The 26394-nt window shown below is 38.8% G+C and overlaps 1 protein-coding gene across 1 annotated transcript in view; it reads right to left on the bottom strand.

Moving 5' to 3' along the window:
* LOC123744935 (nephrin-like) overlaps positions 1-26394 on the bottom strand; it is a 425786-nt gene that overhangs the window by 71034 nt on the left and 328358 nt on the right. Inside the window, exons 4-5 of the mRNA XM_069306333.1 lie at positions 20076-20201; positions 8574-8777 (exon numbers count right to left, since the gene is read on the bottom strand). Of these exons, the coding sequence (XP_069162434.1) occupies positions 8574-8777; positions 20076-20201 (330 nt within the window). The remainder of the gene's footprint in view (positions 1-8573; positions 8778-20075; positions 20202-26394) is intronic.

Here is a 26394-nt window from a genome sequence, read left to right as displayed (position 1 = left end):
AAACACCCCGAAGCCTGGTGCTTCCATCCAGGAAATATGCACTACAGCCGTTTAATGTTTTACTGAAAGTATTTACTCGAACTTTTTAGTGAATTTTTTGTTACAAAAATGTGAAAATATCTTAAATTTTACAAAACTTTCATCTGAGATATAATATTAAGCTTCCTTCATAAATAAAAACAGATATAATTACTTAAAAATCTTATTTTAGGGAATTAATTTACATGTGTTTTGATATGTAATGCACGTGTATTTTCTATTAAAATGTATTTAGAATAAAATTTTGGTAACACGGAAATACAGAAGAACTAAACACTGTTTTTCCTTACCTTATCTAACCTCATATAACCTAACCTAACGTAACTTAAATTTAACTTTGACTAACTAAACTTGATATAACCTAACCTAACTCTTAACTTATCCAAACATAACTGAATGAAGTATTACCAGGAATTTCATAAGTAATTCTTAAATTACTTTTAGTGGTTTCGTTCCTGATATCATGTCTTACGTTTTAAGTGATATCTGTCTCGCGCACTTCCTTCCACGACGCACACATACACACACACACACACACACACACACACACACACACACACACACACACACACACACACACACACACACACACACACACACACACACACACACACAGGGTGTGTGTGTGTGTGTGTGTAGCCCCTGTAGCCTACCAGGCTACAGGGGCCTGGTAGCCTGGTGGATAGTGCGCAGGACTCGTAATTCTGTGGCGCGGGTTCGATTCCCGCACCAGGCAGAAACAAATGGGCAAAGTTTCTTTCACCCTGAATGCCCCTGTTACCTAGCAGTAAATAGGTACCTGGGAGTTAGTCAGCTGTCACGGGCTGCTGCCTGGGGTGTGTGTGTGTGGTGTGAGAAAAAAAAGTTAGTAAACAGTTGATTGACAGCTGAGAGGCGGGCCGAAAGAGCAAAGCTCAACCCCCGCAAACACAACTAGGTGAATTCAACTAAGTGAATACACAAATAAACACACACACACACACAAATGGAATGCATTAGGAAGTGATGTGGTGGAGGCTGACTCCATACACAGTTTCAAGTGTAGATATGACAGAGCCCGATAGGCTCATGAATCTGTACACCTGTTGATTGACGGTTGAGAGGCGGGACCAAAGAGCCAGAGCTCAACCCCCTCAAACACAACTAGGTGAGTACACACACACACACACGCACACACACACACACCTACAACTAGGTGAGTACACACACAACTAAGGAACTTTGAGTAGCAGCTGTTGTCACTTGCGAGTTTCTGAAAGTAGTCGCAATTTTCACTCTCCTTAAGCTTTCAAATTATCATACGGTTTTTTGTTGCAGTTGTTGATGTATTGTTAATTTTTCGTTGCTTTCAGTCAGTAGGAGACAAAGTGAAAATTAGTAGTCTCGTCACCTGCCAAATAACGTTTATGCTTTTAACATATCTTGATAAGTTTTACTTCTCAGCTAAGTTACAGAGGCAAGTGAGAGCCTTTTAGCAAACGTATTTTATTTCTTTTCATCACGACTCGTGGACGACTATTAGTGTTACATTCTCACTATACAAGCTTTAGGTATAAAGTTGAATTTCTTTTGCCAAGGGCGATAAACACATACATAAAACTGTGAGTGTTTGTCGTAGTCAAACTGTATGTGTTTATCAGCCACAAATGTTGTCTCTGACAGTCATATTGTGTGTTTTTGACAAAGTCAAGATGTATGGGTTTGACAGGATTTAGCTGTATGTGTTTGACCAGCACAAACTGTTTATGTCTGAATAAGGCAAACAATATGTGTTTGGTCTTTTTTCCTACACACGTTAAAAAAAATTACTTTTCACTTGAAGTGTAACGAAAAATCGTTTATACCGAAAGCTAATTACTTGCGCTTGAATCCTCTACTTTTCCCAGCGATGTGAATCCCACTAAGCAGACAGCTGGAAATTGAAATTGAAATTGAAAATAAGTTTATTGAGGTAAAATACACACAAGGGTATGAGGTAGCTCAAGCTATTCTCACCCCGTTCAGCACAAAGTGTTCATACATATATAGACACACATCACAAACAATAAACATATTGCCCACACAACGTGAGTTCTGGACACCAAAGAATCATCCACACAACAAAGTCCAAATGGATGGAACAACAGTAACCTCAAATAACACATTTAACAAAGACCTTTCTAAAGACAGTTTCGAACGCTGACGGTCATGATATTAAAATCAGTTATTAGAACCACATCATATATTAAACTGGCCTAAAGGGTCAAAAAAGAACAAAATTAGCATGAATAATTCCACAGCATACCAAGGACTAGTATGTATCAAGACAACAGCATACTAAGAACCAGTATATATCAAGACAACAGCATACTAAGAACCAGTATGTATCAAGATTAAAGCATATCAAGAACCAGTATGCATCAAGACAACAGCATACCACGAACCAGTATGTATCAAGGCAACAGCAAACCAAGAACCAGTATGTATCAAGACAACAGCATACTAAGAACCAGTATGTATTAAGATTAAAGTATATCAAGAACCAGTATGCATCAAGACAACAGCATACCACGAACCAGTATGTATCAAGGCAACAGCATACGAAGAGCAGGTAAGTAACAGAGCAGCAGCATGCAGGCAACAGTAACAGGTAAACAGCATACCTAGACCCAATAAATACCACGGCAACAGCATAGATGGTAATAACAACAACGACCTAGCTTATTTGAAATCAGTTAATTACAGTAAAAACAAATAGCTAGAAATAACTGCAGAAGAATATAACTGGTGCCAAATCTGATGCCAGTAGTACTTGGTTTTCTGTAACAAGGAAACCACGGAGCAGCAGCAGTATACACTGATCTACTTTACACCATCCAAAAGTCCCACAGCAGAACCTGTTCTCGCGGTGGTTGCGCCGAAATATTTACTCTATCAACCTCAGAGTCAAAATAACGTCGCATTATTGAAATTAAATCACCTGACCTCTCGAATTGACTTGCACTCCAATTGAAGTGTTTTTTTTTTCCAGAGTTCAAGGGTACGAACCTAACCATTCCCTCCTTAATAACGAAATGGATTGGGACTAGTCTCAGAAAGTGCTAACATTGCCTGTCATTTAATTTCCTCTAATGCAGTGTTATTTTCACGTTGGGATAAAATTAGCATGAGGACAAGGCTGGATCGTGACCTCTCGCTAATCCAAAAAACATTTCTTGAGGATAAATCAACCGAAGTATCATGTTTACAGACACAAAAGTATCCAGCAAACGACACGACAGGTGTTAACGTCACAAAATTACACATGTGCATATATCAGCAAAGATACCTAGGTGTGAGAAATTCTGTAAAGAATACATAATTTCGCACAATTACAAGGTCGATAATTATATGCAAATTTTCCAAAACTCGATTATTTTACCCAAGGAAATTTTTCATCACCTTTTATGTGCTTAGAAGGATGTACCGGTTTATCCTTAATAAGCTTGAGAGAGGAAACTACGGAAGGAGCAACAATAGACCCAAATGAAAGGAAAAGAGAGGAATGGAACGAGAGAGAAAAGGCAAAAAAAAAAAAAAGCGGACAAAGAGAGGAAAGAGCATGATAGGGAGATGGGGAGTAAATCTGTAAATCATGATAAAATTGTTGCTAGTCCTGTTTTTAGATAATTTCGGAATATTATTTTCAAGAAGATGGGGCCGAGGATTGATCGTGGAGGAACATCTCTTGTTACCCCTCAACCGTTAGGATGTTCGTTAAGGATCTCCGCTTGTTGCACTAAGCCACTCAGATAATCCCTAACGATCACTGCGTGTTACACTCAACCCCTAAAATCCTTCCCTGTTCTCCAACTACTTTTCCCCTGATAATTCCCTCCCCACCTCACCTCCTCGCTGCTTCCTATCGTTAAACCAGACCAGAGTGCGGGAGAGCACTTTGTCTCCTGGGTCACTTGACTTTATCTCACTGAACAATATTTTATGTGGTACTTTGTCAAAAGATTTTTTCGAGAATTTAGGTTTACTGCATCTGTGGGGAGGTTTGAATCTCAGTCGTTGGATAGGTAGTTAAAGTTTCAATAAATTTGTTCGACAGGATTCTTTACTGGAAAATCCATGCGGGGGAATCCGTTATGTTGCTTCCTTTAGGATTTGTTCTTATCCTGTACCTGGGTAATGATCGTCAACATCATAATTATATCACTGCTAAAAATGATAGATAAGAGTGTGATATTAGAGTGCACATTCCCTGTCACTTAACTGTTGGAGAGATATTCAATAGCGTACAGTCATTTCGTACAGTGTTATTTCTTAATTAAGTAATAAAATATTACAGTTAACGGAAATGCAATTTGAGGTTCAAATTTATATTGTAATATGACGGAAAAGATCTTGTGTTCCCACAACGAGCAAATTATTCGAGAGAACAATTGATCAAATGATAGAATGCGTCTCGTTTCAATAAATCTGAATTTCAGCGTGTCTGAAGAATAGTTTAACTTTAAGGAAAGTATCTGCTGAAGGAGGATCAGGGAGAGTGTCTTACGTAGCGTCAAATGTAAGGAAGAGAAGATAAATTAGGCACCTTTCTCTTAATCGAATGATAGATTGTGTTCCAGGGAAGACTTGTAGGATATGGCCTACCATGAGCTATGGAAAGAGAACACCTTTAGCCTCATAAGGAGTCCCAACTCGTCTAGTTGCATATAACTATCTACGGGCTCACCATAGCCCGTGTTACTTGGAACTTTTTGTTCCAGGTAGCGAATCTTTAACAACAACAACGTCTAGTTGCAACTGTTTCCATGGGAGAAAGAAGACAATGATTAGACTTCAGATCAAAAATGAAATCCACTTGGAAGTTGTGTCCTTAACATCAAGAAGCTGAAACCAAATTTGCGAATAAAGATGAAGAAGCGGACAAAACTTCGAGCAAAAGTGATAATATGTTTTTGATGTTGATCGTCTGAAGCAACGTATTGAAAGAGACTGATTGTTTCTCTGCGATCAGACTACGAAGCTGCTTGAAACATTACAATGCTCGCCAGTTAGCTTAGAAGCTATATGTAGCCTTCTAACAGTGCGCCGATTAGTTTAGACAGCCGTTCGGGGCATTACCAAACACTGACAATGAGCCTTGAAAGTTGTTTTTAGCGTGAAGGAACACGCCAGTCAGAATATAAAGTTGTTTACAGCATTACAGAGCGCTCCGTTCAACTCAGAAACCTGTACAACATTACAGAGCCTGTCAGATAGCTTAGAAACCTGTCTGTAGCATCACAAAGCGCGCCAGTTAGCATAGAAAGCTGTCTGTAGCATTACAGAGAATGCCAGTCAGCTTAGAAGCCTGTTTGAAACATCACAGAGCTTACCAGTCAGCTTAGAAAGATGTTTGTAGCATTACAGAGCGTGCCAGTCAGAATACGAAATAGGAAGAAAAATTACACAATGGAATTCAAAAGCCCCGCCTTGAGCAAAAGTATCGAAGGTGCATAAATCTCAATAAATCAGGCATAAATCACTGGAAACCACGTTCCTTGGGGACTTGTCCGGGCGGGAGAGGGGCGGTTCAGATCCCTCTCTCTCCTCCTACTCTTCCTTCTCCTTCTCCTCTTCCTCCTTCTCCTCTTCCTGCTACTCTTCCTCCTTCTCCTCCTCCTGCTACTCTTCCCCCTTCTCTTCCTTCCCTGCCTTTTCTCTCATCATTCCTCTTATTCTTTCTCCTCCTCTTCCTTCTTCTCTTTTCCATACGCCCTCACTTTTACTTTCTTTTCCATACTCAATCTTTTTTACCTTCCTCCTCGTTCATTTATTTCCTTCCCTATGCTCCTTCCCTACTTCTCCTTCGTTCTCAACATTTCCTCCCTTGCTCCCATCTGCTCTTCTCCAAGAGCAATTAATCCACCTCCCGTTATTCTATTAGTCCTCCTCCCCTAAATCCTCTTCATACCTTTTCTCTTCTTCATCCTGACATTTCTACCTGATCTTCATCCCCTTTCCCATCTCCTTCATCCCCCTCATTATTTTCATCTCTCTCCTCCTCGTCATCACCCCACTCTTTCTCTTCATTCTCTCTACTCCTTCTCCTGCTCCTCGTTATCTTCCTCATCTTTCTTCTTCTCCTCCTCCTTCTCTTCATCCCTCTTTCCGACACCTCCCTTCATACCTCATCTCCACTATTCGTCTAACTCACACCATCACAAACAAAGCTCCTGGGATATACTAAACTCGCTTGTTTACCAGGTAATGAGTACAGTCGTGAGTGTCCGCCAGGCAGTAAACAGGAGTTAGTTAGTGGCTCCTGCAGCATGAGAAGAAAGTAAAGAGGAGTTAGTTGATTCAGCAACATGAACGGAAGGATGAGCTGCCACCTGGTCGTACTCTGTGAGGAAGTTCCTGATATCGATGGCAGGGTGTTGTTCAAAATGAATTTGTAAGTAATAGCCAGAAAGAAGCTATAGTTAATGGGGTTTCAAGGTGGTTGGCGAGCACTTGGGACAAGTTAGCAGCGTCGAGTGTATCTAGTAATTGGTTGGGGGAACCACTCGGACAGTCTCGTTCTTGGCTTTGGCTACGGCTTAGAAGATTATATGCCTACTTTTATATTTAATTAATAACTTTAATGCGTTTTACTAGCTTTAAAGACATTTTGGTGAGGTTCAGTTACCCAACTTTGGCTAACTGAAGCTACGTCTTAAGACACAAATTTTACTACACTGATTATTTTTATTTATGTTTTCTTGTCAATAAGCAAATATGTTTTCTAGGTGCAGGAGTAAGTTTGTTTGCCAGGTTACATATTGATGATTAGCGAAGTCAATATAGCCAAGGCAACGCAATTAAACAAATTACTAACAAAAAAAAATAATTATTTAATTTGTATTATTGATATGAAATGAATCGTTAAAAAACATGAGGGCCTCATATTTTTCCTTAAAAACTCCCACTCCCTCATACGACTCTTGCAACATACCATGAGGGCCTCCCCCCCCACATACGACTGTTGCAACATACCATGAGGGCCTCCCCCCCCACATACGACTGTTGCAACATACCATGAGGGCCTCCCCCCCCCCCCCACATACGACTGTTGCAACATACCATGAGGGCCTCCCACCCCCCCTACATACGACTGTTGCAACATATCATGAGGGCCTCCCACCCCCCCCCCCACCCCCCACATATGACTGTTGCAACATAACATGAAGCCTCTAGTAAGGAGATTGCTCAATCTCCCTACTGCCTCTCACACCCCCAACATACAACTATCGCATCACAGCACAAGGGCCGTTCGCACCCCTCTACATTCAACCTACACAATATAACCTACAGAATTAGAGTTTAGCCTTAACCCAATGATATAAAACTCATCCTGGAGCCCAGTTCATAAATCACATGCGGCTCTCCACCACCTGGGCTTCAAGAGCATTTATCATACTTTTATGGTTTTTCTCTACCCAGTTTATTTTTGCCTCGAAACAGAGCCTGATAGGTCATAGTTCATCTCTTTTCATTTTCTGGTGAATTTTAACCATTTGAACATAAAAATAAAAGATCGTTTATTTCGCAGATGAGAGGAAACAATTAGCGGTAAATAATTAATTTGTCTCTTGCCAGGTACATAAGCTTTTCTGTCAGCGTGCGCCATAAGGCGAAGGATGAGTATATAAGGTTTTCTAAATAGCATTGTTTGTCATCGTAAAGTGCCGGAAAAGTTTGTCAGGATTGTTGAGGTCGACCTTAAGCAGACGACTGAACTTCCTAAAGATGCATCCCACTCCAGGGAATCTACTTACTGCTAGGTAAAGAGGAAGCGAACCTCCACCCTTTTCTAGATCAATGATTAAACTTACCCATGATGCAATCCACTCTCAGGTACCTATTTCCTGTTAGTCGAACAGAACCATCAGGTGTAAGGAAACAAAAGGAAAATGTGCCCAAACGTCTCATCCTACGCTGGAATCGAACCCTAGACCATCATCTTGTGATCCAATTGGTGCGGTATGTCTTTGAATTCAGATGTGTGTCAAACATCTTGCGTCTCACACGTTTGCTTGGTCGATGCAAGACTTCGAGTTCACATTAAATTCGTTAGAATGCTTGTTTGAACAGCAAAGTTAACACCCTTTATTGCCGAATCGGATTTAAATAACAAATGACATAATTAATTCAAACGAAACGCAATAACTTTTCTTATAATTAACAGGTAAATACATCTGCAAGCTTCCTAACATAGGTAACTGGGAATAATGTTTTTTTACTGAATATTTTAACACATGCTCGACATATGTTTTTCTTCATATTCCACTATTTACATGGTTTTCATAGTCATAATTCTACCTTTACCACGCAACTTCGTGAGGGTCCAGCAGTCTGCTGTTGTTTACAATTGTATTTATTCATATTTACAAAATTTGAGTGAGTGTAATCTTATTTACAAATAATTTTTTTTAAATAAAACAATATGAATTTACAGTCACGTCCACCTCAGAGACAGCCTGTATTAGAGTGAGAGAGCAAGGGAAGAGAACACTTGCTATTCTCGTTATACTCACAGTTCATATCGAGGGTGACGGTGGAGGAGATTGGGGCAGAGTCATTAAAGTTGGTGGCTCGACACTCGAAGACGGCGTGCAGGTCGTTCCTGGTGAGGTCGTGCACCACCAGCGTCACCTTAATCACCCCTCCGGGTTCCAGCACCTCTTCCGTCGGCCGCACCTCGTCATTCACCATCCACTGGACCGTGGGCGTTGGCCGACCTGAGGACACAACCAATCAGCGATTGGTTACTATTCATGTTACAGAACTATGTTAAAAATACATACAGTTAGAAGTATACCCATCAGTGTACGTATACTGATTTACTCTAGTTCGAAATTAAATTCAGGCAGCAAGGATATTTGCTTTTTGGTCGTTAAGTCATTGTGGTAGCTTTAATAACCCATGACGATAGCCCTTAAGTCCAATATAAAAATATGAAATCCCTTCCTGAACTGGCATGCAGGTATAGAAGTGTAGAAATCAGTTTAATTGTTATTAGTCATATATATACGTGCCACGCAAAATTGCCTATTATTCCCATTCGTACCGCACAGGTATTTCTATTCGATAGATTTCGCGTATGCGATTCAAGGATGGTTTAATAAGCACCCCTTCTCTAACAACTGCTATTAGTCCCTACCATGCTAATTCTCCCTTCTCTAACAACTGCGAGATCTCGCTATCGTGCTAGTATTGGTCTTTTTCGATAGCAAATGTAGTCGTTCCCTCTCCCTTCATTTCCATTGTTTCTCTCTTGTAATTTCCCAAAGCCAATATTACTCATTCTCTGTAACTCCCCCTTTTTTTTATCTTCATCTCTTTTATTACCATTTCATAGCCAGTCTCCCTTCCTTCGTCCATTCATTCAGTCCTAGTACTTATTCGTCTTCGCTTTTCTTCACTCATGCAGTTTTATTTATATTCATTCAACTTTCACTCTTGCTCTTACCCCTTCCTCTTCATCCCCATTCTACGTATTGTTCATTAATCCTAATCCTTTCATCATTCTCCATACGTTTCGCACACATCTCTTCCTCTCATCTCCTTTTATTACATCTTTTTCTCCATTATTTGGTCCCTCGCGCATCTCCCCTTCTCCTCTTTCCAGCTAAGTCTCGTTTCATTCCTACTTATTCCTCGCGTTATCATCTATCTCCTTTCCTCCCGTCTCCGTCCATTTACTAATACATTCTTGTCTATTTAGCTTATAATATCCCTTCTCCCCACCGTCGTCTCATGACCCAAAGATCCCCGTCTTCACTACTCAAGTTATCTCCCCTTCCATTCCTTCCATCTCTCACTTCCCTCCCCTCTACGGTCATCTCTCACTTTTCCTCCTTCACGAAGCTCAACCCCCTCTCAACCCTATCAACCCCATCCCTATTTACCTCTCCATCTCCCCACAATCCACAACAATTTCTCACAGATTCACATATCCAAGCTACCATGACCCATTTCCCGGGTACTCTAATCCCCCGCTACTCCCACACCAATCATGAAAACCCGACCAACAACCAAACCAATCAGTCCACACACACATCTAATCGATTAGTCAACTATCAACCAATTCAAGTTGCATTTGTTGTCAATGCGTTCATCGGCGTGTGAGTTGAGGATGCCTACGCATTAGACCATACAGGTAGATGGTTGACAAAAGAAGCAGAGTTATAGGAGGGCCGCACGGACACAGCAACGAAGCCTTAATTGGAAAGCGTCTGAAGGTCTTCAATAAAGAGGGGGAGAACTTAGGAGAAAAACAGCGAGAATAATTGAGGGGTTTGTTGCAACAGGGTATGAAGTGATTAAGAAATCGAGGATGAGGAGGAGGAGGAGAGAGAGACAGAGAGAGAGACAGAGAGAGAGACAGAGAGAGAGAGAGAGAGAGAGAGAGAGAGAGAGAGAGAGAGAGAGAGAGAGAGAGAGAGAGAGAGAGAGAGAGAGAGAGAGAGAGAGAGAGAGAGAAAGAGAGAGAGAGAGAGAGAGAGAGAGAGAGAGAGAGAGAGAGAGAGAGACAGACAGAGAGACAGAGAGACAGACATACGATCATATATAAAGAGAGACAAACAGCAATACTGATACCGAAATAGATACCCCTTAATATACAGAAAAGATTAATTTGTATTATTTACTAATATTATTATTAGCACATAAACATTAAACAACTACGCATCAAACAACCATGTGTTGCAGAGGTCAAAACTGCCTGGTCAAATATATATATATATATATATATATATATATATATATATATATATATATATATATATATATATATATATATATATATATATATATTTATATATATATATATATATATATATATATATATATATATATATATATATATATATATATATATATATATATATATATATATATATATATCAACAAACTGGGTACTATGTTGCCAGTTCATATGTGATATTTCAATCACCGGGAAAGTTATTGACACAATAAACAGCGACATATAAAAGGCCTATTAACTTATATGTTTGGTTGCATGGAGCGGTTATGCTAACCAGCCAATCACGGCTTGACGTCATCCATCACCTGATGAGTTATTGGTGTAATAAATTGTACGGAAGCAGAGGGTACTTGTGTGAGAATGTGATGGATATTTAATGGGAATATGATGGGAACTGGTCTGTGTCCTCAGTGGGCGTTCACTTGGTCTCTGTCCTCAGTGGGCGTTCATTTGGTCTGTGTCCTCAGTGGGCGTTCAGTTGGTCTCTGTCCTCAGTGGGCGTTCACTTGGTCTCTGTCCTCAGTGGGCGTTCAGTTGGTCTCTGTCCTCAGTGGGCGTTCAGTTGGTCTTTGTCCTCAGTGGGCGTTCAGTTAGTCTCTGTCCTCAGTGGGCGTTCAGTTGGTCTCTGTCCTCAGTGGGCGTTCAGTTGGCCTCTATATTTAATATTCGTTCAGTGGTCTCTCTCTCACTTCTCATTTACATATAGCTGGTCTCTATATTCAGTATTCGTTCAGATGTTATCTAAATTCCGTATTCACTTAAGTGGTCTCTATATTCAGTGTTCACTCAGTTGGTCGCTATATTCAGTGTTCACTCTGATTATCTCTATATTCGTGTTCCTTCCGTTGGTTCTTTCTTAGCCTTTAGCCGTTCATTCAGTCTCCTCCAACAGCTTCACATTTCAGTACTCGTTCAATTCCCCACGCAGAAGCTCCAGGTAAATTTTGGCTTGACTACCCTGACGGTAGCAAAGGAAATCCCTAATTAATATACCACTAACGAGGAACGATAATGAGCAATATTGCGTTTTTTAGTAAAATTATCTACCAAAGAGACAGTTAAACCCAACCAAATAAACACGTCTTAAATGGTCTAGTACTCTAGTGTTGCCTGGATAAGATACGCGACGGGCATGATAATGCCTGAGTTGGTCTTATATTTACGATACACCCGCAGCATCTTCACCAGGCTCTATACACGCAGTTTCTACTGTTTTATTTAAAGCACAGCAGGACCTTTGGGTTCATGTTGCACACACCCTCGCCAAGATTCCCCCTCTCTCACGGCGATTGTTTTTATGCCCCCGAAGTGGCTTCCTGTTCATGATGTTTGGGACGCAGGTTGGCTGGCGGTGTTTCCCTGCCTCGGCAGCTGTGTTTATAGTACCCTCTTCAGGTACTGGGTAGAGCAGGTGCTTTGTGTATAGTCATGTACACAAATGACTATACGCCAAAAAATACACAATGCAGGTGCTTTATGTATTTTTATAGTCCTGTTGGTCCTCCACCCATCGTCATCCCGCCTCGGTACCGTCATTTTCAAGGGGTAACTTCTCTGTTCGTAGACAGGTATTACGCTTGGACAGTACATAGAAACAGACTGGGAAAGGAGGATGGGCTAAAGAAACGGAGGCAGCCAACTTGGATCATCGGGAATCGAACGCCGAACTTGCTAGAAGCTAGAAGCGTTACAATTTTGCTAATTGATGATTAAAAAAGTATGGGACAAATGGAAATATTTCTGCAAACGGAATTTTCATTGGCCTCGATTTTTTTCTAGACACTTTACTTAATGTATTTCGTGTATTACTACTCCTAGAGAGTCATTCAGTTATGTTATTGGTCTCGGGTATATAGCATCCATCTGTGTTTCTTTTTGGGTTGACAGTGACTATGGAGGTGAAATAGGAGATGATGAAGGTGATGTTGTTGGTAGTGGTGGTGGTGGTGATGGTGGTGGTGGTAGATGGTGGTTGTTTCCATTGTTGCTATTATTCCCCCTCTACATGCTATTGAAGGTGGTGATTGACTGTGGGTGATGTTCTTGGTGGTGTGTGGTTGTGGTAGTGGATCTCGATCGTGGTTGATTATGGCTGTGGTTCATGGTGATTATTGTGCTTGTTGTTTGTGACAGAGGATTGAGGTGAAATTGTTTGATTGTTATTGTTGTTCTATTGTTATTATTGTTGATGATGGTTATTGTGTTGCTGAATGCTACACTGCCCGTCGGTTTAGTATTCATGACGACTGTATGTGCTTCAAGCGATATTCCATGTTTTTCATTTTGTTCCGTCAAGCGACGGATTGGTTGCCACGTTCTGTAAATCAGTGGCGGCCAAAAAAAAAAAAACACAAAACAAAAATCAAAACAAAAAAAAACAAGGAACCCAGACAGAAGCAACAACACCGTTCCCACGAGTTGGTAACAGTGTTGACGCCAGAGTGAATATGTGGCATATTTACCACATGAAAGATATTCTTCTGTTCTGGAATGAAATATGTCATAATTCACGATGGTAATCTATCGCACAAGGCGAAAAGCATTATCGTAAAGTGATAATTTATTATAGTTAACAACATCAACACATCTTTCTCTGTTGAAAATAAACATTGATGTCAGTGACTGTTATAATTTCCTGTTCCAATATTTTCCGCAAGTCAGATGAACTCTTGGTAATGTGAGCTTTTGACATTATGAACTCTTGGTACCGTGAACTCTTGGTACAGTGAACTCTTAGCACTGTGAGCTCCTGACAATATGAACTCTTGGCACTGTGAAGCAAGAGTTCACTGAGAACTCTATATACTGTAAACTGTTGGTACTGTGACTTTGTGGTGCTGAGTATATTTTCTATAAATAATATTTTCATTATTATTTATATTATTATTAGTATTTATTAATTAATATTTTAATTATCATTGATCATTTGTTCAATTTATTCTATTGGATAAATGTCTAGGTTAACTGGGAGGTTATAGAGGATAAATCTCTATACAAAACTCCTTAGTGATTGTCTACAAGTAATTTATATATATATATATATATATATATATATATATATATATATATATATATATATATATATATATATATATATATATATATATATATATATATATATGTATATATATATGTATAATTTGGTTAGAAAGTTTATCCAATACACTGCTATAATAAATGTAAATATTATATTTTCCATCGTAGGTAAACTGATTAATCACCTGAGATATTTATACCTGGCTGAGGTATCGTGGGCGGCGCTTTATCCGCTTCGACAGATTATATCGTAGTATAATAGTAGTACAATGTTCCCGCTTCCAATAAAAGCAATACATGATAATTAACGAGGCGTTCTGAGCTCCGTCCGATGATCGGCTCCTCTGACTGACAGCCAGGGGGGGAGGGGGGAAAACTTTTCCCCACAGCATCTGACAGACAGATGAATTCCTACGCAAACTTGGAGCCAGACCCTCAATAACTCATCCCCCCCCCCCCTTCGCGGACCAGTATTTACACTCATCATTAACCAAGTTATCGGCAGTTCTGAGTTATATATCTGACAGGACGGGGTTAGAGAATATCTTGGCCATTGTTTCTCCGGTAATAAACCTGGAAGAGATAGCTGTAGGAAACTGATGATGGCTTAAAATGGCGATTACTTACATGATTTTATTTGCTGACAAAGAAGCTCGACAGAATTTGGGGAACGAGTTCGTCTGAATAATTAAGCGATATTTACGAAATAACTACATCTCTCCCCCTTTTGTGAATATAAGATACACAATATAAGAAATATTTGTGCATATAATTCTTTTTTATTATACTGATAGATAGAATGATATAATATATATATATATATATATATATATATATATATATATATATATATATATATATATATATATATATATATATATATATATATATATATATATATATATATATATATATATATATATATATATATATATATATATATATATATAAATAGATAGATGGATAAGCAATGGTAGCAATACAGGGTCACCGCTCCACACCATAACTATCTGCGAGGTTTATTGCGTAAGTTAGGGAGCAGTGTATGAGGAATGCCGCTAATATTGCATATTTTGGAGGTCTGCTTGTCCCATAGGGGAATGCACGCTCCATACTATGCTGTACTGTGCTGCCCACTGCATGCTGTGTCATTTTGGATAACGTCCTTCAGTGTTTATATTAGGCTGCATCCTCCAGTACCCTAGTACCCTCTAAACCTATATTGGATTATATTTTTTATACCCGTATTGGCTTATATTCTTTATATTCATATTGGACAGCATTCTTCAGTTTCTATATTAGGTTGCATGCTATATTTTGTTCAATACTAATAATAATAGTTTATAGAAGTGACTTGTCACAGACTAATAACACAGTGTTAAAATTCCATATTTATGTAGTTTATGTAAAGACCTGAAATACAATCTTTCGCAATGTCCTGAGTGCATTATCAAGGTCTGTGTACATGGACTGAATCATACACTCATTGAATCAGGAAAGTGTGATAAACTTGTATTTCAATTCCATATATAAATGCATAATTTGTTTTTTATCCTAAACTAATAGTATAGTTAAATACTGGCTGCGCAAACGTTTGTTAAGAGCTGGAAATGTTTGTACATTAATTGTCCAAAATAAATTGTAGTTAATTTAAAATGTGTTGACCGTTCATGCGACAAACTCGGGCAGATGGAAAACAAAGAGGTTTCGTGATCGTGATGAGGTCAGATCGTGCAAAAATATACACACACGAATGTGTAGTGTATCCGTGCACACAAAACAAAACTTATTCCTCCAGAAATGTATCTCTTCGTGAAACACAAACACAGACACCAGCAACACCTATACGATTACAAGTTAGAAATAACCCACCATTAGTAATAACCGTGTCATTAACAAATTAGCATGTTAAAATTTGATGAATATATTATATAGCACAAACTTCACAATATATTGAAATATAGACATTCTCAATGCAAATATTATAAATGACCAAATATCTATTGCTTTATTCCGTCATTAGCAGCAAAAACAACCGTGCCAGCAACGACATCGGCAGCAATGTCTTCGACATCAGGAACATCATCATCGACACTAGCAACACCATGAATGGCTCCATCAATAACATCAAAGGCCTCAGCAACACAAACATAACTGAAAATCATCTTTCACTAACGTCAGACTCACTGCAACATCGTAACACACCGCCAATACCAGCAACAAAAATAGTTCCGTCTACACCAAAAGCAGCAACTGCAACACCCATATTCCCAACACCAACATCATCATCAATGACACTAGAGCACCCAACAAAAACAAATAACTTTATTTTGTTCTGTCTGCCAATTTAGTTTTTTCCGTCCGTCACAGACAGTGAATTGTGTAAATATCGTTAAACTCATTGCGCTATTAAGAATAAACACAACGAATCACGCAATTGTATCTTCAGAAATCAGAATGACATAAATATTATGTCATTCTGATTTCTATTATGGCTAAATAGGAGAATGGCTGACAAACTGATCTGTGTTTTTTTCACCTCCTATCTCTCTCTCTGTCTCTCTGTCTCTGTCTCTGTCTCTGTCTCTGTCTCTGTCTCTGTCTCTCTCTCTCTCTCTCTCTCTCTCTCTCTCTCTCTCTCTATCTCTCTCTCTCTCTCTCTCTCTCTCTCTCTCTCTCTCTCTCTCTCTCTCTCTCTCTCTCTCTCTCTCTCTCTCTCTCTCTCTCTCTCTCTCTTTCCAACTCTCGCTCTTGCTTCAGTAGTCTCCCACATCCACGCTACACCTCCAGTCTCTCATGCACTTTGTTTACTCAGTCGCGTTATGATAACACGCCGACCTTCCTGGACGCATTCATTATTCCTCCGGTGATTGCAGACAAAACAGAGAAACCTTCAAACAAACCAAGGAATATTGAAGGTAAAATATGTTTTATAACTAACTTTACTGCCTTTGTCCCCAAAGTTCGTACTTTTGTAGTTCCTCTCTAAAATGGGAACAATTTATATATATATATATATATATATATATATATATATATATATATATATATATATATATATATATATATATATATATATATATATATATATATATATATGTCGTACCTAGTAGCCAGAACGCACTTCTCAGCCTACTATGCAAGGCCCGATTTGCCTAATAAGCCAAGTTTTCATGAATTAATGTTTTTTCAACTACCTAACCTACCTAACCTAACCTAACCTAACTTTTTCGGCTACCTAACCTAACCTAACCTATAAAGATAGGTTAGGTTAGGTTAGGTAGGGTTGGTTAGGTTCGGTCATATATCTACGTTAATTAACTCCAATAAAAAAAAATGACCTCATACATAATGAAATGGGTAGCTTTATCATTTCATAAGAAAAAAATTAGAGAAAATATATTCATTCAGTAAAATTTGGCTTATTAGGCAAATCGGGCCTTGCATAGTAGGCTGAGAAGTGCGTTCTGGCTACTAGGTACGACATATATATATATATATATATATATATATATATATATATATATATATATATATATATATATATATATATATATATATATATATATATGTATATTATAAAGTGTGACAAAGGGTGAGATCAATGATTCTAGCGCGAATCTTCTCTATTTTCTTCACTTGAGAAGGAAGTTGAAAGAATAAATCTCCAAAGTTCATTTTTACGATTTTACTTGGCCTGATGCTAAGCGGTGTATTTCGTTAACTCTTGTTAACATTATCAAAGGCAGAGACTGGATGATTAATTGGATGATTACAAAGTGATTACAGATTGGATGATTACAAAGGTGATTAATTGATGAAGATTAAGCCATCCAAGAGGTGGCACGGGCACGAATAGCCCGTAAGTTACATTTTCCTGCGGCCTGACACTCATCCGGAAATTAGGTGAATGGGTTGTGGTGAAAGTGAAGCATCTCACTTATGGACTAATAGGTTCATTACATTTTACCAATCCCCTATGTTCCCATGATGGCTGGGGCAATATGCTGTGCCGTCGTGTTCTCGAAGTTGGTTGAGTATAATTTGGTGCTAGTTTGCTGTTGATAAATCGCTTGGTTTCCTCCGTTTCATGAGCAGTGGAAAAGATGCTGCTTTAAAACAGTTTAATGTATGGGGCAGTTTTTGTAAGGTTTTCGTCAGAGGAAAAATTCCGGTCCACTGTCCTTTATATGATATCCAATGATGAATACTTGCTAGTTGGTCAACTTACTGACCAACTAGCATATTCTTTATGTCCAGAACTAAAGTATTCTTTAGTTCTGGACATTGTCCACGTCTATGTTAATACCTGAGTGTATATTCACTTATATGTGAAGCACATCTCGAAAAGTACGAATACGTTTGGAATATATTCGTGGTGTAGTGGTCTAAATCGTGGGCTTAGTCGTACGCAGTCTACAGATTCGAATCCTCCGTGGATAACGAGTTTCATATTCTGACTAAACTGCAAAGGGTATAGCAAGTATCACATGTAAGAATTTCCAAATCAAATCAAGATTAATATTGTTTAAAATATTAGTTAAAACGAAGTTCAAATTCTCATGGACATTGTCAATACAATTATTTATGATTTCCCATTAGGCACAGGAGTCCAATGTTCTCATGTTTCTCATTTTCCTTATATTTCTTCAGAGATATTGCGTGCTGAATACGATATCATTCCTGTGACTCATTTCTTGAGTGTCCTTGTAGTGGAGGAGGTTACCTGAAGACGGCCAATTAGGATTGCATTTCGGGTGTGTAATCGAAACGCCGTTCATTGGACCCCAAGGTGGAAGGTGAAAGAATTGAAGGTGAAGATGCACGGAAAGATAATGAGAAAATACAACTTCTTAATACGACAGAATATCTTTGTCACTCTCTCTCTCTCTCTCTCTCTCTCTCTCTCTCTCTCTCTCTCTCTCTCTCTCTCTCTCTCTCTCTCTCTCTCTCTCTCTCTCTCTCTCTCTCTCTCTCTCTCTCTCTCTCTCTCTCTCTCTCTCGCTCGCTCCCAGCGCACCACGGGCAAACTCATATTGCTCCAGTCTGCACTCATTCTGTTTGCACTTTTGCCTGAATGAGACAAGCATTGATTTGGAGGTGGAAGTGTGTTTGCAGGACACGTTCAATGTAAACATGGGCTTCCTGCCTCTCTCTCTCTCGCAATTCTCTCTAGAAATGCCTTGATTTGTTGGACGCAGTGCGTAATGTTTAATGAATTACGTTAAATTTCTTATTTTACATATTTATTACATATATTGCATATATATTTTTGTGATCCATTAGCACATTAGGAAATATTGGTGGACTGGACGGTGGAAGGAGACGTTTTTATCTCAAATTTCACTGGGAAAAAAGGAGGAACAACGGATATGATAACGGCATGTAAAATACTATGTGAAAAAAGAAAAGTAAAATGAGATGCAGTATTTTATGTGTTAAACAATAGAATTAGTGAAACATGAACGACAATTATGGACACAAATAGAGGACAAAGCTGGAAGTAGGATTCCCAGTGGATACTGCAAGAAAGAGATGTCACAGATGATCTACAGCGTAGTCAATACACACACAATTAGTATGTTAGTTGTAAGCTAATGTGTTTGTTAGTAGGTGCGACTGTTGAGGGAAAGGTCATAATTCAGCTTAAGGAAAATGTAACACTAAGTATTATGAAAATTAGTTGGAAATCTTGACACTACAAACGCTTCAAGTTCAACACACACACACACACACACACACACACACACACACACACACACACACACACACACACATACACACACACAAATGTAGATATGACAGAGCCCAGAAGGCTCAGGAATCTTTACACCAGTTGACTGACAGTTGAGAGGCGGGACCAAAGATCCTAAGCTCAACCCCCGCAAGCACAAATAGGTGAGTACAAATAGGTGAGTACACACACTCCGTCTCCATCCCTCCATTCCATTTCCAAATTAAAGTTTCCTTGTATCCCCCCCCACCGAGTCCTCCAAAAAACTTGAGAAATGCGAACGTTCGATGATCATAAACTCGAAATGGAACTATTTCAACTTACCTGGCGTAACTTGGACACTGAATCATAGAACCAGCCCAACTCACCTTCTGTAATTCTACAGGCGAACCACAGACCTATCCCAACTCACCTTCTGTAATTTTACAGGCGAACCACAGACCTAGCTCAACCTACCTTCTGTAACTCTACAGGTGAACCACAGAACCACCCATAACTTACCTCCAGTAACTTTACAGGTAAGCATGAGTGGGGAGCCCTCATTGTAAGGGCCGATGATAGAGGCACCATTCTCTCCTGTCACCACCTGTCCGGATTCATTGAAGATCTCCGGCTTGCTAGGAGGTACTGTAGAGAGAGAGAAAACAAATTGTTATCCTGTGTGAATAATATTTTAACCGACAAGAGAAGCAAAATCCTGGAAATAAATTTAATAAGAAAATTGACATTTTGTTTTCAGATGAGCCTATGCATATATATATATTTTTTAAGTACAAGCCAATTTACAGCAATGAAGGAGGTCTTTCTGGATATTATGCTCAGGAGACACTTAGAAATGTTGATGACAATTTATTATGTTACAAATATTCATAGTTTTATAAAGAAAAATAAAGCAATTTTGTGAAACAAGCTGATGTTGTTTACATATTTTTATCAAAGTAATCTTTTCGATGGTCTAATGTTCTGTGTGTATGGTGGTCTGTGTCTGATGGTCTGTGTTTGTCTGCTGGTCTGTGTGTCTTCTGGTGTGTGAGTGTCTGCTCATCTGTGAGTCGTATGGTCTGCGTAGCAGAAACCAGTGTATCTACTGGTTTATGTAAATGATGATGTATGTGTCTGCTGGTCTCTCTGATAGTCTGTGCGTCTGAAGGTCTGTGCCTCTGATGTTCTGTGAGTGATGATCTGTGTGTCGGATGGTTTGTGTGTGATGATGTCCGAAGATATGTGAGTCTAATTTTCTGTGAGTCTGATAGCCAGCATATCTGATGGATTATATATGTGATAGTCTCTATGTCTGACCATTTAAAAACGAAGTTTTAAATTAAAAAATATATGAATGGCAATGCCAGTCTGCAATATGCATTTAAATCTATATTATCAACCCAGCTACAAACTCAAGTTTGTAAACATGTTCCAAAAGTCGTAAAGATAAATTATTAGCAAGATCAAGAGAAAAAATATATATACATAATGTCAGGGTTACACATTTGTCTCTGCTCAGACTTGAGAACGAGACCATAGAATTATGATTTCCAACTCAGAACACTGATGTCGTGAAGTCGTATGATTGAGGAGGCATTGATGGATGTAAGAACATTAAGGAGAGAGAGAGCAGCCCAACATGTAGAATGCGGATTACGCTAAGTACACAAAACCTTGCAGTATACTCACTTTGAGATTAAGTTTTTACTGGCCTCTGGGAGAGTTTTTAGGCAAATGCACTAAAGGTCTTTTGTCGGGAGCAAACTTTTATGTAGATGGTCTTCACTGTTATCCTTGTTATATAAGGCGTCTAGACCGAGAATATAACTCGAGCATGGAGATGTGTAAGTGATAAGTCACCAAAAAGTGCTTAAGTAATTTGTTATTTCATATTCGTTTGTGGTCATATATTTTTACATTATTTACCACGTGTTCGTTTCTTCAATTTGCACACACGGAGACACACACACACACATTATATATATATTATATATATATATATATATATATATATATATATATATATATATATATATATATATATATATATATATATATATATATATAAGTATAAAGGGCCCCCAGAGTTACAATGGTACAGGCTCCACAACTCACTGTACTATCTCTCGCTCCCTGGTTTGTGAAGACTACTTGGCCGATCAATTTCTTCTCCCTGAGTACAGCCGAAGATGAAATATTACTCATATTTTATAGTTATAGCTTCCTTTCTCATAAATTCGCAGCACAACAGCGGTAAATCACGGCGTGAACGACGAGCAGCGTGAGGGAGAAGGTTAATACTTGCTGACTTGGTCGAATATTTCCTCAACACTTTGCTGACTTGGTCGAATATTTCCTCAACACTTTGCTGACTTGGTCGAGTATTTTCTCAACACTTTGCTGATTTGGTCGAGTATTTCCTCAACACTTTGCTGACTTGGTCGAATATTTCCTCAACACTTTGCTGACTTGGTCGAATATTTCCTTAACACTTTGCTGACTTGATCGAATATTTCCTCAACACTTTGCTGACTTGGTCGATTATTTCCTCAACACTTTGCTGACTTGGTCGATTATTTCCTCAACACTTTACTGAATTGGTCGAATATTTCCTCAACACTTTGCTGACTTGGTCGAATATTTCCTCAACACTTTGCTGACTTGGTCAAATATTTCCTCAACACTTTGCTGACTTGGTCGAGTATTTCCTCAACACTTTGCTGACTTGGTCGAGTATTTCCTCAACACTTTGCTGACTTGGTCGAATATTTACTCAACACTTTACTGACTTGTTCGAGTATTCCCTTAACACTTTGCTGACTTCGTCGAGTATTTCCTCAACACTTTACTGACATGTTGTAGTCAACCTTGATAGTTTCTTCATCCCTAGATCTATGATCATAGCGCAAGTTCTATGACTGAATGCCGAGTCCATGTTGCATCTGATCTTGTATTCTTTAATAATAATCCTCATGTATAAAAAAAACGACTGCAAGGTGACGTATCAAAATATAATCAATTGTTATGAGTGTATTAACCTATATAAGATCACAGTGTCGATAACGACATACTTATGAATATGTGTGTCATAAGATCCTTTAAGATTCTTTTATGAATATCATTGTTTCATGCTGGTTTTGTTTTAATTTTATATAAATTAATATATATCTTGAGTTTTACATTCGATAGTTTTATATTTACAATTCACCGTGCGAATCCACATTGTCGAGTAAAACACAGTGCCCCATAATACCAATGTAATATTTCTCATAGTTATCTTCCTCAAAGGGGAAAGACTGTTTCCTTTCGAGGGAGTCTACTTTCTACCATGAGAATCTACTCTCTACCAGGAGAGTCTACTCCCTCCCTGGAGAGTCTGCTCCCTCATGTAGATGCTGTGCCTTAGAAGGGAAGTCTTCCTCAAATTACAGTCTACTTGCTCCCTTGAAAGATATCTCCCTTCTAGTAGAGTCTGCTTTCGCCTAAGGGGGGCGTAACCCCTTCCTGGATAGTCTGCTTCTTCCCGTGAGAGTCTGCTTCCTCTAAGGGCAGACCAAGGAGAAAATTAATCACTCCTTGCCAGACCCACATCGTCTGAATTCCTTCCTCCTGCTCATAATATTATTCGAGGTCTCGCTCAGCCAATATTCCCTGGTAGAACTGATTTTCAGAGGTGATGAAGAGTTTTTACAGGCTCATTTTATTTGCCGCTAGGGGGGGGGGGGGAGGGGAGTTGGGACACGTTCTATTTATACTTCATATATATTTCCTCTGGATATATATATATATATATATATATATATATATATATATATATATATATATATATATATATATATATATATATATATATATACATATAATGTGTGTGTGTGTGTGTGTACTCACCTATTTGCCTATTTGTCACCTATTTGTGTGTGTGTGTGTGTGTGTGTGTGTGTGTGTGTGTGTAAAATTAACACAGAGAAATTAACACGTGAAAAATAATGAGACAGCGTCCCATTGAGAACTTAAGTGTGTGTGTGTGTGTGTCAGTTGTTATGCAGTGTTTACGTTGTATTATTTTCTATATGTTGTACAAAATTATATATTTTTAAATAAATAATATTGTATGTTTTTTTTAATGTATCATGCAATCCATTTTCCTGTAATTTTGTATATCCTATTCCTATTAGAAAGCCGAGTCTAAGATCACTAACTACTTTGATGAAAGAACATAATGTCTCCTATTTATCGGCGCAAATACACTGTGAATTTTCTTACGTCCTGACCCATGTTGAAAACTTAAATGGTTGGTCAGTAAGCTAGTGTGGTGGCCTTAATTACCCTACCATGGATGATAGACCTTAATAATTCTCCCGCGGTTGAGAGGCCTTAATAACCCTCCCACGGTTTACCGACTTTAATATCTCTCCCGCAGCTGACAGATCTTAAGCTCAACACCACATCATACCGAACGTTCATATATCAGCTCCTACTGTGAGGTAGCTTACGGGCTCACCATAGCCCGTGCTACATGGACACTTCGTTCTGAGTAACTGAATCTTAAACAATAACTTGTGAGGTAGCACAAGTAGATCACATTCACTCCAAAAAATCTACCACTTACGTGCTACTCATATTTACCATATTTACAATTAAAATCCCGTAAAGGGCCACGTCTTGAGTGGCTAAATCTTCATCAATCAATTGGGAATTAAATACATTCACCTCTAGTTATTTACTCGATGTAAGGCCTTGCAAAGTTTTAGTTAAAATCATGATTTCCGTCGAAGGCTGAAATATTCCGTCAGTCACACGATTCTTTAGCAAACCTAAATTTCCATCCCATGGTGGTGGGCTAAATATTACAGAAGACGTCCCACTCTGATCCGCGACCCGAAGATGGCCATGGCTGAATGTATCCTCATCCACGCTGTATCTTCAGACAAGAGTGTGTCTTTCTTGAAGAGCGTTTCCATTTCTCCCTGCACGGAGTTGAAGGGGAGAGTGGGTTTGGGGTGCGTATGTGTGAGGTGGTGGAGGTGAAGTGTGTGGTGGTGGATTGAATACTGGGTGATATGGTGGATGGATTGTATGATGCGGGAAGCGCGTATGGGTGTGTTGTGTGTGTATGAGTGGGGAGTGTGTGTGTGTGTGTGTGTGTGGAGGTGGACTGCGTGTGGTGTTGAAAAAGAAAAATTGTTGCTGATTCCGTGTGTTTGTGTGGGAGGTTTCTGCGTAGGTGGTGTATAGGGATTTATATGTGTGTGGTGATATGTGCGGGGGTGGTGTATATGAGGGGTGGTGTGTGCAGGGGTGTCACATAGGGGGTTGTGTGTATAAGGATGGCATATATTTTTTTGGGGTGAAGGGAGGGATGTGGAGGTAGGGAAGGTTCAGCAGCCAAAACCTTGCCTCTGACACTCTGCCTCCGAAATCCGATGAATCAATTTGCTTCCTGGAATGCTCAAACTTTCATGGTTGCAACAGTCGTGAACGGGCTGGACGAGGGGTGATATTCTTGGCAAGGGGATTTTCTTAATCTTTGGTTGGGATCTCCTAAGATGCTTAGTTAGAGATCGCCCCAGAATCTCTGTTCTTGGGTTAGGATCTCTTTAGAATCTCTCTTCATATTAATAAAGCTCCAAAGATTGTATTAACACACTTTCATGACTTTTAAAACACTACCGCGACTATATTGCAACACAATCTTGATTGTATTGATCATGATCGTAACTGATCAATACAATCACTATCTTAAAATTCCTCCTTGCCTGAATTAAAACGTTGTCTTGGATGTATTAAAGCAATGTTTCGTCTGAAATAAAACACTATCGTGACGAGAAACTCTGAACCTCCCGTCCACGACAGAATCACGAGATTGGCCTGATTAAAATGACAACGAAAAAAAAAATATTTCACTGAGAGGCAAAGGAAATCTTCCGTGATTGGCTAACGGTCAGCGCCCATCAGACACCGAAAATCCATCATCAGCTCAGATCACAGAGTCGGAAAGAGTTCGTAAAATGAATAGCAAATGGCGGGCGCACATGCGTATATTTGTCCACGCAAGTTCTCTCTCCAATCAAGTTCTCTTTTTCTTCTTAAGTCACTATTCCTGTAAAGTCACTTCTCGCCTTAAGTCCCTTCTTCCCTCAGGTTGTTTCTACTTTTATGTACCTTTCCCCGTAAATACGAAAACAGAACATCTCTTGCGAAGGACAACAATTTCATCAGAAAACGGTTAAGCCGTTTTCTGCTATTCAGAACTATTCAGAACTTTTATTCAGAAGACTATGTTGAAGACAGCCTCTTAAAGATCAGTCCCAGGCATCTAAAAATGATCTTGGCTCACCATCAGCGAATATGAGCTCTAGTTCAGACTTAAATTACTCGCATAATGGGAGCATTATACATCCGGTACCTACAGCTTAAGGATTTAAGGATATGAAGGATATTCCATGTGATATAACATGCTTCACAAGGTCACCATCTGCAGTGATATAAACGAGTCTGGTTGGAAAAGAAGCTTTCACGTTTCCATTTGAGAAAAGCTTCTCACTAAATATTTTAATACATTTCCTTTGACAGATTTACGCTGCTCAACTGCCCAGGAGAAGAGTGAAAATACAATTTTTGCTGTTTATCGAATAAACGTGAAGTGAAATACCAAGGCACATGTATTTATTTAATTAGCTCTGTCAGTCTGTGAATAATTTGTGGATTAATTATAAACATAAAGTTCTTACTAAGTAACTGCATTAATATGATCCTTTATGTTTCTAATAAACAAATAATTACTTCTATTAATTATTATTACTATCATCATTATTATTATTATTATTATTATTATTAT

Source organism: Procambarus clarkii, chromosome 57 (genome assembly GCF_040958095.1).
Source record: "Procambarus clarkii isolate CNS0578487 chromosome 57, FALCON_Pclarkii_2.0, whole genome shotgun sequence".
In the NCBI taxonomy this organism is placed as follows: domain Eukaryota; kingdom Metazoa; phylum Arthropoda; class Malacostraca; order Decapoda; family Cambaridae; genus Procambarus; species Procambarus clarkii.
The sequence above is the reverse complement of the archived record's forward strand: the minus strand, read 5'-3'. Positions and strand labels throughout refer to the sequence as shown.